This window comes from Ictidomys tridecemlineatus, chromosome 1 (genome assembly GCF_052094955.1).
Source record: "Ictidomys tridecemlineatus isolate mIctTri1 chromosome 1, mIctTri1.hap1, whole genome shotgun sequence".
NCBI classification, from domain to species: domain Eukaryota; kingdom Metazoa; phylum Chordata; class Mammalia; order Rodentia; family Sciuridae; genus Ictidomys; species Ictidomys tridecemlineatus.
In genome coordinates, this window is record NC_135477.1 from 232,395,292 (window position 1) to 232,408,731 (window position 13,440).

General features: G+C 33.8%; 1 protein-coding gene across 4 annotated transcripts in view; it reads right to left on the reverse strand.

The window, feature by feature from the left end:
• Cdh12 (cadherin 12) overlaps window positions 1-13,440 on the reverse strand; it is a 939,290-nt gene that overhangs the window by 81,440 nt on the left and 844,410 nt on the right. For all 4 annotated transcript variants that reach the window (XM_078016895.1, XM_078016900.1, XM_021720037.3 and 1 more), the window contains exon 6: window positions 11,771-11,890. In XM_078016895.1, coding sequence (XP_077873021.1) covers window positions 11,771-11,890 — 120 coding nt within the window. The remainder of the gene's footprint in view (window positions 1-11,770; window positions 11,891-13,440) is intronic.

Below are 13,440 nucleotides of genomic sequence, written 5' to 3' on the forward strand. Positions count from 1 at the left end.
TACCTTTCTTTTGGTATTTGTATATAGATATAGTGGCTGACTTATAGGAGAGCAGTTGAAAACAAACCCATGAATTTTATAGAACAGTTTAAATATTTCACAAAAATGATGCCACTTACTTTAATTCATTCCATATAATTCTAAAATAAATTATATTTATTGGATAAAAGGAGACAGAGCTAATTAATCCTGGGATGATTTGAATATCTTCTAACTGAGGATATTTCTAATATATTAATCAAGACAGCTAGAATGGGAAAAATATTGTTACATAGTTTCTGCCAATATAAATGGACATATATGACTGAGATAGTTTTACATATTTAAAATAATACAACAAAGAAAAATAGTCTGCAGAAAGTTTTATTTTATTCTTTGGCAATAGTCCCTCAATCTTGATGGATATCTGATTATTTTATAAAATACAGTAAATCTTCCAAGAATGCCATTTTGAGATGAAAAATAACACAATATTATATAGGAAAAATATCACAAACAGCATCTGTGATCATCTAGAATATAATTTTACAGAAGCTATTTTTTGAATGAAGAGGTAAAGTGCAGTACTAAGACATGGGACCACAGATCAGGCAGGCCTTGTACTAAAGTAAACATTTCATTCACCTTTTGTTATTAGAATTTCGGGTATAATCTTCTTCTCCTGCTCTTCCTCCCTATCCCATTTTGAGTCACCCCCCTTACATCAGAGAAGACATTTGGCATTTGTTTTTTAGGGATTGGCTAACTTCACTTAGCATAATCTTCTCTAATGCCATCCATTTCCCTGCAAATGCCATGATCTTGTTATTTTTTAGTGCTGAGTAATATTCCATTGTGTACAAATGCCACGGTTTTTTTTTTAATCCATTCATCTATTGAAGGGCATCTAGGTTGGTTCCACGGTCTAGCTATTGTGAATTGTGCTGCTATAAACATTGATGTGGCTGTGTCCCTATAGTATGCTCTTTTTAGGTCTTTAAACAGGGAAGAGAGATGGGTGGGAAAAGGAAGGAGAAGGGGAATTGCACCAAAGATGGAAGGAGACCCTCATCGTTATACAGAATACACATATAATGTTGTGAGGAAAAAAAAAAAAAGAAGAAGTGTGTCACATTAGACTGGGCAGAGAGATGTGATGGGAGGGGAGTGGGGAGGGGAAGGGGGGTAGGAAGGGCAGCAGAATAAAATAGACATTGTTATTGATGTATGTATATAGGTGACTGCATGACCAATGTGATTCTGCAACCTGTACAATCAGAAAAATGAGAAATTATACCCCATTTGATTCAAATGTATGAATTGTCAAGATCATTGTACTGTCATGTGTAACTAATGAAAAAAATTTAAAAAAATTAAAAAAAAAGAATTGAGAATATAATAGACACACACAATTGCTGCCCACCCCCCACTCCCCACAGATCTACTTTAATGCTTTTCTAGACTTTGTCCTTGGCTCCAGGAAGCCTTAGGTCTATTGGCAGTGTATTGTCAAGTAAAACAGAAATCGGCCTGGGCTTTTGTTCCCATAGTAGCCCACATCCCATTCCTTCTATCCCAGGGGCCCTCACTAGATAATGCCTGTGTCCCTAGACCCTCTCTCTCCTTCAGTCTTAGTGAGCTAACATCACCCTCTTGTTATTCCTTCTCCAGGGACTATTTATGCCTTAGTGATTCTCTAAAGTCTGCATGTGCTTTAGCCAGTTGTAGTTTAATTAAACTAATCTCAAACTGTCCATATTGCCATATGAGACATATGGGATGATAATTCATACACTCTCTGTATAGTTCCTTTCAAAATTCATATTTAATGGGTTTGTGTTTGTGGGAGTAAAAAACAGATCACAAGGAAGTACACAGTGATTTAGCCAATTTCACTTGGTGATGAGTGTTGTGTAGACTATAAGAGCAAGTGCCTTGGACGTGGGGGTGTCAGAATCATCTCCTCTGAGGAAAGCCTGTGGAGGTGAAATCTCAGAGAAGAGGAGGCAGACCTGGAAAAAAACAGAGTGGGGCATTCTAAGGAGAGGAGACAGCAGAGCGTCCTTACTTCAGAGCCCCGTGGAAGAGGGCTCAGGCCCATCAGATGAGAGAACATGGCATGAAACAAGACTGCAGAGGAGCAGAACAGGCAGACAACTGTGTGATTCAAAGACGAATAAGCCTTTTGAGAAAGCATCTTGAAAATTATGTGATCACTTTTGAGTATCACAAAAAGTCTTCTGACATCTATTTGGTGACAGTCCAGAATAAAAACACAATTTGGGGGGACTATTCTGCACAATCCCCAAGTTTTTACAGATGCTGCTGGATTTAATATAGATTTGTTATTGTTGTTGTTGTTACCATTACAGTTATTATTATTATCTGAGACAGATTGATAGACTCATCCTGCTGTCTTTCATTTTCAGCAGTGTAGTGACTGTGTCAATCTGGGGGAGGCTGACATATCTAATTTGTGGGTGACCATGGTATAGTAGCATTGATAACCTAACTTTTAGTCTTGGACCCATCATGATATTACACATATATTCAAAATGATGGTCATTTAAAGAAAGGGCAAGATGGTCTGGAATCACTTGAGCAATGCAAATTACAGAATTGTTATATTCCCTATAAACAGAGCTGGGATAGAGAAACTCCCAGGAGAAATGCCTTCACTGCAGTCAGGCACCACCACTAGTCACGGATTCCGAGAGGGTGGCCTTTGAGCTTCACGCCTTGGAGCACTCCACCTCTGCTATCCCAGCCTTGACAGGCTACCTGTGCCCCTGTACTTTTCCAGGCATCTCACTCTTATTGTCTCTCTTCCACAGATGGTGGGCTGCTCATCTTTCTTGTTCCTATGTTAGTGTGTTTTTCCTAAGAAGTCATTTCTGCCTCAATGGCCAGCTCCATCTCTGACTCATATGTGACTATATCTAACAGGATTCAGGCACAGATGCCCGTTATTCATGGTACACCCTTGCTCTTTTTTTTTTCTTATCTTCCCTCAATAGACAGAAGGCTACCAGAAGACTGAAAAGATTCTTAATAATTTTTATGAATGTATATCTATTTTCTTGTTTCACCTTTATTAATACAACTCTCTCTATTTTTTCTATATGTAATAAAGGTAAAATTATTCAACTCCATGTAATAGAGGTAAAATAATATGCAATTTTTTTAGTGTGCTCGATACTCATTATTTTGAAACCACTTTCTTTTTTGTTTTGTTGCCTGCAAATGAGAAAATACAAGCATGTTTTTTTCTTTCCCTTTATTCAGGGAAGATACTCAATACCCCCCATATCAATGCCCTGATTTAGCAATTCACTATGGTCTTTTTTTCCCGTACCTATTTATTTTGCAATAAATATCAAATAAATACATAGAATAAGGTTCATTGCAAAAGCTTTTTACATTCTTCCCAATTCATCTCCATCTCACGGTAAAGCTAAATCCAAGAGAGAAATGTCTATGCTATATTTTAATCAATCTTAATCATGTCATGGAAGAAGAAAATATTTTCAAAGACAGAAAGGAATTAGGTTATTTTCTTCCCTCCTCATCCTCGAGATTTAGGATAGCATCATAGTTTGGGTTTGGGAGATCAACAACAAATGAATCACTTCATTCTCCATTCACTGAGTAATCTAGCCCCAAGAAGTACCGAAGGCCACCAATGTGTTCTCAATAGAGCAACTATAATGGTGAGTTTCCAGTGATCTTCTCTCTGAAGTCTTTAGAAACTGCAGGACTCTCAAAGTAAAGTTTTCACAAAATCCCCACCTTCCCACTGAGCACTCTGATTGTCTCCCCTTAACACCCTTCCTGACTCACTGCAGGTCTCTACCTTCTCTACTTGCCTCCTGTAAACCTTATCCCATAGTAGGTTCATGAAAATTTTCTCAAATTCCTTCAGATTTTTTCTTAAAGTTATCTTTTAAAACCTTTTGATCCAAACTCTTATGCTAAATTTATTTCCTATTGCTTCTGTCACCAATTACCATAAATATAATGGTTTGATACCATATCAATTCTAGAGGGTCTTGTTAGCCTCAAGTCCAGCTGTCAGCAGGGCTGTGCTCCTTTCTAAACATTTTCATCTTCTGGAGGATGCCTAACTGCCTGTATCCTCATCCCCATTCACCATCTTCTGAGGCAGCAGCAGAGGCAGCATCTTCAATTCTTTTTTGACTCCTCTGATTCACTAATAAAGACCCTTGGGATTCCTTGGGTCCACTGAAAGGAAACAGGATGATCCCCATCTCCATAGCAGATTATCTGCTGGATAAATTATACCTGCTACTTAGCTCTTCTTTGCATATAGTATAACACATGTGCACGTTCCAGCAATTAGCAACCTTTCATACTCAGGTTGGGTCATTATTCTATGAGAGATGCTACTCCTCAGCATTTCATGACCTTTGTCATTTTCTCTTTAGTTCTTATTGCTATTCAAAACCCTGTTTATTTTTCTTAGTTATTCTCTTTGGTTTGTGGTCTCCAAACAAAATATCAGTTGCTGAAAGCAAGCTTTTTTCTCTGTATTTTTGGAGAATACTTACCTAGAATAATGTTAAGCATACAGTAGACATTTAATAAATAATATTTTAAAAAGTAGATTTTAATAAAGTAATAGTTAATTTACCATATGGGAAAAAAGCACATATACATTTTTTTTCAAGAGAGATTATTATTTAATGTGTTTTTAAAAATTCTGGTCACTATTTGCAGAAAAGAATTTCTGATATAATTTTGAATGAGATGAAGGATTTAGTTTGGACCTAGCTTGTATTATAATTGCTGTATCATGAGAAACATCTTGAATAAATATTATTTTTGACCAGAGAGTGATCTCTTTAAGTAAATCATGGGCTCCAGGATTGACCAAGTAATAATTAACCTTTACACAAGTAATAATGTGGAGAAAGCAGTAGAAAATATATTTTATACATAAGCCTGTTAAAGATAGATGGCAGGATAGGAACAATAATAATAGTGTAAGAACTAAGAACTTTAGCAGGCATAATATATATTTCCATTTTCAATTTCACAGCTAAGTAATTTAAAAAACTAAATAAGAGATCTGGTTTTTGTTATCAGTTGATTTGAAAAGTTACTGAGTTTCATTTCCTTTTAGACTTAATTGGCCAAAAATAATGCATTTTTAAACCATATTGTTTTGATTTTATCTCTCTGACAGAAATTTCCAACAAAACAACTAAGAGGAAGAACTGTTTATTTGGGGCTCACAATTTCTGAGGTCTAGTCCATCATAGACTGACTCCATTGCCCTGGGCCTAAGATGAGGCAACACATTATGGAGGAAGATGTTCAGTGAAGGAAAGCTTCTCCCCTGTGGCTGGGTGAGAAAGTAGAGAAAGAGAAAGCATGTGGCAGGGAAAGGGCTATAGGGAATATACACTTTCAGGCCACATCCTTTAGTGATCTATCTCCTCCAGCCACATCCCACCCACCTGTAGTTATTACCCAGTGATTTAAACTAGGATGGACTGATAAGTTTATAGATCTCATGGCCAAATAATTTTACCTCTAAATATTCCTGCATAAACAAGAATTTTCAGGAGACACCTCATATCCAAGCCATTACAGACATTAGTAAAAATTCTGTGTCCATCACTGCATACATGGAGTTTATATATATATATATATATATATATATATATATATATAAATGTTGTCAACAATGTATTTAGATGACAAGAAGAATTAATTAACAAGTTATTTTTAACAGGGAACTCCCACTATAATAGGCTATAATAACTTAGGAGTCATTTTCCCCAGGAGATTTTCCTCAAGAAGTTTTACCTCTCTAATGAGTCTATATCTGTAGTGTCCACTAGTAGCATTATCCATCATAGAAAATTGTGTCTTACAAAATTCAAATATAACCTTCTGAGGACTTGATGGGCTCCACCCAGTAGATGGGAATCTACTTGATTCATCTCAGTATCACAAGTGGCCAAGAACCTGCCAGACCATAGGTTATAAATAAATGTGCATATTAATTAAATACAGTACCAGTCATGGTATTGATCTATGATAACAAATCCAGTGATGTCAAGCTCATAAGATTATGACACATCCCCTTTTTACACACACAAACAGTGTATTTAGATGAGAGAGCCATTGAGAGAGCTTCTCCTCGAAAGCAACACAGAATGAAACTAATTCCTACTGACATATTTTACATCTCTCTGGAGGATTGTCTTTTCAAGGGCAAACATTTTAGATCTTTCTGCTCATGTTTGCATCTTATGATTTCTAAAACAAGGCTAGTGGAACTCAAGTACACTTCTCTTAAAGAGGGGTAATGCCCAATACAAGGGGATCTTTTTCTATGATGTATTCACGTCCAGCTAATATTGCTACACATATGCAAAACATTGCAGAATAGCTAAAAATGTGTGCTTTTTATCTTAATAATGGTGTGTTTCCTTGACACATTTTTCTTCTTAATATGTACTGCATCTATTGATTTTCTTGCCTTTAGTGTGTCCATAACGAGTCCTTGTTTTAATGTTTCCTGGCAATTCATTCATTCTGGCCAACATATATTGAAGGGATGGCTTGAAGGATGGAGATATTAGAAATTTGTGTTCTACAAAATTATATTCTGAATCAATATGAAAATAATTTTCAAGACACAAGACATCATAAGAATTTGCATGGTCTTATAAAGTATTGGCTCAAAACATATGGTATGGTCCATGCTGCAATACTAGTATGAGCTTTAGAATACCAACACACTTTAAAACCTAAAAAAAAATAAATAAATTTTAGTCAAAACATAAGAACACATAGGATATAGACTTGAAGATTATTTTATCTGAATTAACGATGATAGACTCAAGAGCAAAAATCTTGGTAAGGTCAATGAACTAAGGAGGTTCACACAGCCTGGAATATCAGAACAGACAAAAAAACCAAGAAAGTAGCTCATGCAACTGCATTTTCCCTTAACTGTTTGGTACAAATTATATAAATGATGTATACATACACAAATTCTAAAAAAATTTAGAAAGGACACATGTTTCAAATTTAATGTAAATAAGTTGGCCAAAAATTTCTGGATATAGAATACTAGTTTTATATCTATATCTATACCTTGTTATTTATACAATATATCTGTCCATTGTTGGTTGCATAACAATGCAAATGGACATAATACTGTTAAAATTTGCATTTAAAAAGTTAAAATGTTGATTTTTTTATATCCTGTATACAGACAAAATTAAAGTTTATGGAATAACAAATATACTGAAATTGATATCAATAAGCTTCCTCAAGTAGGGCTCAGATATTTTAGAAAAGTACAAAATGTCATCACCATATGATACACAATGTAGATATACAATGTGGAAATCACTAGTTAATTAATGCAGACTAGTTATTTGGAATCATTTGGAAAAAAACTAAATGCATTAAAAAATGTTAAACGTTAATTAATGCATTAGATTCAGTTATTAAGAGTAATATTTTTTGTTCTAAATTGAATATCTCTATTATTAAGGTTACTATGTTCAGCAGTATTCTGATGCCTTGCACTAGATAAAATATTATATTACTTTGCTTTTTAAAAAATATTTTATAACTTATAAAGGCTTTTCATTGTTCTTTAAACATTAAGTATAATTAAGCATTATAATTTATATAATAAGCTGATACAAGCTTATGATATAATAATATATCATTATATGATATAATAAATAATTCAATGTCTTATAAACATTAAATATAATAAAATAATGCATGTTTTATAGATGCACTTACATTTGGAAATTTTTTCTTTTTTTATTGGTTGTTCAAAACATTACAAAGCTCTTGATATATCATATTTCATACATTAGATTCAAGTGGGTTATGAACTCCCATTTTTAACCCAAATACAGATTGCAGAATCACATTGGTTACACATCCTCATTTTTACATAATGCCCTATTAGTAATTGTTGTATTCTGCTACCTTTCCTATCCTCTACTATCCACCCTCCCCTCCCCTCCCATCTTCTCTCTCTACCCCATCTACTGTAATTCATTTCTCTCCTTGTTTATTTTCCCATTCCCCTCACAACCTCTTATATGTAATTTTGTATAACAATGAGGTACATTTGGATTTTTATGAATATTATTTATTTGTAACTTAAGGCATATATATGAACATACCTATAGCAAAGTATTTCTTGGTTAAGACAAAAAAATATCAAATAAATAACTTTAAAAAAATACCCTTTCTTGATTTATTTCATTCAACGAACTAATTTATATTAATGCCATGTATTTATATGTAGAAAAAAATCTTGCCATATCTACTCAGAAATGTTAGGAAGGCTTATTAAAGTGAAATATCAGTACAAATATCTATTTTATTTTCTCATATCTAATAAATAAAATATAGAAATATTTATCTCTTCCTAAGTATTTATTCACCAGAAGTTTTGATGAGACTCTTCCTTTAAGAATTGTTTTAAACTGTTCTCTACACTCAAATGTGGAAAATTTTAGATAATATTGGCTTTTCATGCATTTTATTTAATAACAGCAAGAGGAATCATAAAAAGAAGCTATATGGCTGGAACAAATGGAGAGTATTTCTGAGAAATTGCAATTATCCTTGATTTTTGATTTATTCTTATCTACCACAAGGTGATAAATTTGACAAAAAGTCTTCTTAATGGTTTTTGTGCATGAAGAACTAGTTTTTATTCTCTTAATGAAGTGTCTCATCATCCACTCTTTTCCTGTCTAGTGGTCTGAGGCATGGCTACTACGAAGACTTCTGTCTCCAGTGAAAATCAATGCTTCAAAAATCTATTATGTACTTTATGCCAGAATTGTTTCACATTTAGTTCTAAATAATAAGCATTATACAAAAATATAAACATGAAATTATAAAGTCATAATGTGTATTCATATATTATGGTGTAGTGTTATACTTTTGAAATGAATTAGAATTTATTTAAATTTAATACTGCCCAAGTAGACTCAAAAGGAGAGCATTTGTCTTGACTCACATACTTGATATCTGTATGGTATTAATTTGACTATAGCCAGTATATTCTTAACACAAGTATTTAGTGTATCTCTGTATATCTTTTTTTCTTATTTTCAGTTAGGTTTTAATTATATCCACATCACCTACATTTTTTCTTAACAGCATGAAGTCATTCATCTTCCATTGGCCACCCTGCTTAGTATATAAACACATGCAGTCTATAGAGTACATAATTGCAAAACCATGAGAGTATTCTAATACTGACCCTCTTTCTTCACAAGTTGCTATATACTGTTTTTTCTTTCTTTTGTCTCTCAGGAGTGCTCCTCAGAGACTGAAGTAATTCATATTTTCATTTCTTATCAGATTATCCATAAAAGTAAATTTGGATACGATTTAAAACTCTTTAAGAAAAAAATAGCCCAGGGGCTGGGGTTGTAGCTCAGTGGTAGAGTACTCACCTAGTACATGTGAGGCACTGGATTTGAGCCTTATCACCATATTAAAAAAATAATTAAATATAGGTATTTTGTCCACCTACAACTAAGAAAATCACATATATATGTATATATGAAGAAAAACTAATGACCCAATCTAATGAAAGGATACATTTTAGATGATGTCCCTTCATCAATCCTTTATATATTCTGCCCATTTTCCAAAACTCTGTAATATCTTGGAAACTTTGTGTCAACATAAACTTCATTGAACAACATCCTCAACTTTTTTCTTCTTCAATTTTCCCTGTTCTTCTAAAACAAATAATTTCCCATAGTTAACGGTAATCAAAAATCTTGTTTAATAATGATATTGACATATATCTTCCTATATTCACTGCCATATTTACTGTAAAATACCTTCTAAAAGTTACTTCCCCATCACACACTCACTGGGAGCATTTCATGGTCTGACTTTTAATCTACAATACTCTGTCTAAACCTGAGGAGGTTTTCACCTTCTGGATTCTCTTCCCCTTATAATTGCTTCTTGTTTTAGTTAGCCTTTTATCTCTGTCCCCCAAATACTCAACAAGAACACCTTAAAGAAAGGAAAATTTATTTGAGGTTCACAGTTTCAGAGGTCTCAGTCCATAGATGGCCAATTCCTTGCTATGGGCCCAAGGTGAGGCAGCATATCATGGGGGAAGGGTATGGTAAAAGAATCCTGCTCTTCTCCTTGCACTAAGGAGGCAGGAGGTGGGGAAAGGAAGATGTATCCTTGCAGTGCACATTCCTAGTCATTTGTCTCCTCCAGCCATGCCCAACCAGCTTACAGATACCATCTAGTCCTTTTAAACTAAGATGAACTTAGTAGGTTTCAGATCTCCCAATCCAATTACTGTACCTCTGAACATTGCTGCATTAACAGAGGAGTTTTGTAGCAATACCTCATATCCAAACTATAACACTTCTCAAAAAAATTCTTAAAAGAAAGTTGTGTTCTCTTTATTCAACTCTTTTTTTTTGGAGCTAGGCAAAGAAGAAATTCACTATCTTACTCTCAACTTCAAAACTTCTGTTTCCCCATTGACCTCATCACAAGGGAAAGAAGTGGGCATTGACAGGAAGTTCTGTAGGTCCTGCATGTGTTTCCAATTTAGTAGAAAAACAATATGCTTTGTTTCTAGGCAACATTAGTAGATGGCTAATTTATTAATAAAATATCTCATTGGCATACCAGATTTTAGAACATACCTCTCTTAGGAAATATATTTGGATTATATCAATAATTATATACAAATATATATACATAGACATAATGTGTCTTAAAATTTATAAATATAATATTTTTCATCAACAGTAATTGATCTGCAAATTTTAAAGATAGTTTATTTTAGTATATGTTGACAATTCCCATTATCTTCAGCTAACATAATTAATGGTGCCCAATTTATTTTGCAACATATTTAATTGCACTATATAAGAGGGGATAGAATGGCTATCACCTGGAGTTTCTGCTTTAACTATGATGTGACATAGAATACCTTCTTCATTCACTGGTTAGAGTGGATGAATCTCCATAACAATGTATTTAGAGTTCAAAAACAGACTGCTTAGAAGAAGAGAGATCTCCCGTCATATATAAGGGAAAATAGGGACTGAGGGTTTCTTCAGTGGTAGATTACTTGCCTAGCATGCATGAGATCTTGGGTTTAATCCCCTGCACCACAAAAAAAATGGGGAGGGATATAAGATCTTTCATGTGTATATGTTCCTGCCCTTTCTACATTATCCATATTATATTTGGCCTTTAAATCTGCAATTTAGGTTAGTTTTCTTTTTTTTTTTTTTTAGAAGTATGATGGCTTTGAAGACACAGACTACAGAATCAATGGTCTTCATGTCTGTCATGCTCTCCTTTGCTTTATTACAAATGTGTCTCTCTTGGCTTTAGCCAGCCACTTATGACACTTATACAGACAGCAAAGATGATCTAGGATTTCTCCATGCAATGATAAGCCTAAAAATGGAATATAATTTAATTCAGCCAAGAAACCTGGAATGAAAAATTATTTAGCCAGATGAATTAAAAAACAGACTTTTGAAAATTTAAAATAAGACAATCAGAGAAGTTGTAAGTATATGTGAAAATGTTTAGATTTACACAAGTCACTATCTATAGCAGATAGGTGAGATGCTATTTTCTTTGCTCAGTATGAAGCTCACAGAATCTTTTTTGCTGTATTAGAATAGGTGATTTCCATGCCAAGAATTAATTAAAGTTTAAATATTTGAAGGAGTGGTGATTATGTTTTCTCTAATAAAAAATTTACCTGTCTTGGGATCAATAGAGAAATAAGGTTGTCCCTGAAGAATGCTGTAAACAACTCTGGCACTGTTTCCATAGGTTGGGTCATCTGCATCCGTGGCCTTGACCTGGAGCACATATGCACCTGGAAAATAAGACAGTGTGATTCTAGCTTTCTTCCTGTACAGAGTTGAAAGCCATTTCTATAATTTGCTGCACTCTATTTTCCTTTGGAATTTGGCATTTCTCATGTCTTGAGATATTATGCCACTGAAGAAAATTTAACTGTTACCATCAAAACATCATACAATGACACATCAGAACCACAGTGAGATATATCACATCACCCTATTACAAATGGCTAGTGTCAAGAAGACTTAGAGGCTAACAAGAGCTGGTGAAGATGGGGAAAAAAACAGAACTCTTGCTCAATGCTGGATAGAATGCATATTAGTACATCCATTTGTGAAATTAGTGTGAAAGTTCCTCAAAAACTTTATAACAAAACTACTTTTTGAATCAGTGGTTCCAAGAGAAATATATCTAAGGAAAATGAAATAAGAATGTGGAAGGCCATCTGCATTCCTCTGCTCATTGTGGCACTATTCACAATAGCCAAGAAATGGAAACAATGGAAGTGTTGCTCAAATGATGAGGAGATTAAAAAAAATAATGTTACAAAGAGGATAATAATCTGCCCTAGAAACTAAACCTTGTCCCTTGTGGCAACATGGATGGAACTATAGATCAGATCAGTATGTTAAATGAAATAAGCCAGGCACAGAAAGACAAGTATTGCATGATCTCACCTATGTATGGAATCCAAACATTTGATATTATAAAGATGGAGAGTGATATGGTGGTTCACAAAGGCTGGGGAAGTCAGAGTGGTGGAGAATAGGGGAAATGTTGATGAATATTCTGAGTAACAAGAGGAGGAGCAAGATGCTCTGGTGTGGTACTGCATCTAGGGGACTATAGATAACAATAACGTATCATCTAAAAGCAAGAAAAAAGTATTTTTTAAGTTTTTCATCATAAATAAATGATAAATATTTAAGGAGATTCATTAATTTGATTTAAACATTTCACAATTTGTACATGTGTCAAAGGATAACACAATATATCATTAATATATATAATTGCTATATTTTCACATAGCAGTTAAAATAAATTTAACAATGTGGAATCATAGAGCTGTTACTTCAAATAACACATATTTTAGACATCTATTTTAAAAGCAAGTCCATTTCCAGTAGATAGATCACTGAACTGAAAGTTGTCAAGATAGTATTATTGATTTCTACACTAAAGAAAACATGGACACCACTTACATTAGCTCATCTGCTTACTGTGGATGCTTTAATTTCATGATTAGAATATCAATAGCTAAGCTAAAAGGTTTAGAGGCTTACTGAACTTTAGAGGTTAAGTGATTTGCAATTTCAAGTTACAAATCAGCAACTGCATACACGCATTAGGAAGCCTTTAATTAGAAAAGAATACTTGAAAAATTGAAAAACCATATTTAATTGCAGTGTCAAATAGCTACAGAACACCTCTTGGTCTCAAGACTAAATTAAACTGAGGGTTCATTGGCATTGAAAAACACTGAAGACAGTCCAAATTATCTGTAGCTTTACTCCTTTTTTTTTTTTTTTGAAATTGAGAATATTATTTAAGTACTAAAGGGAA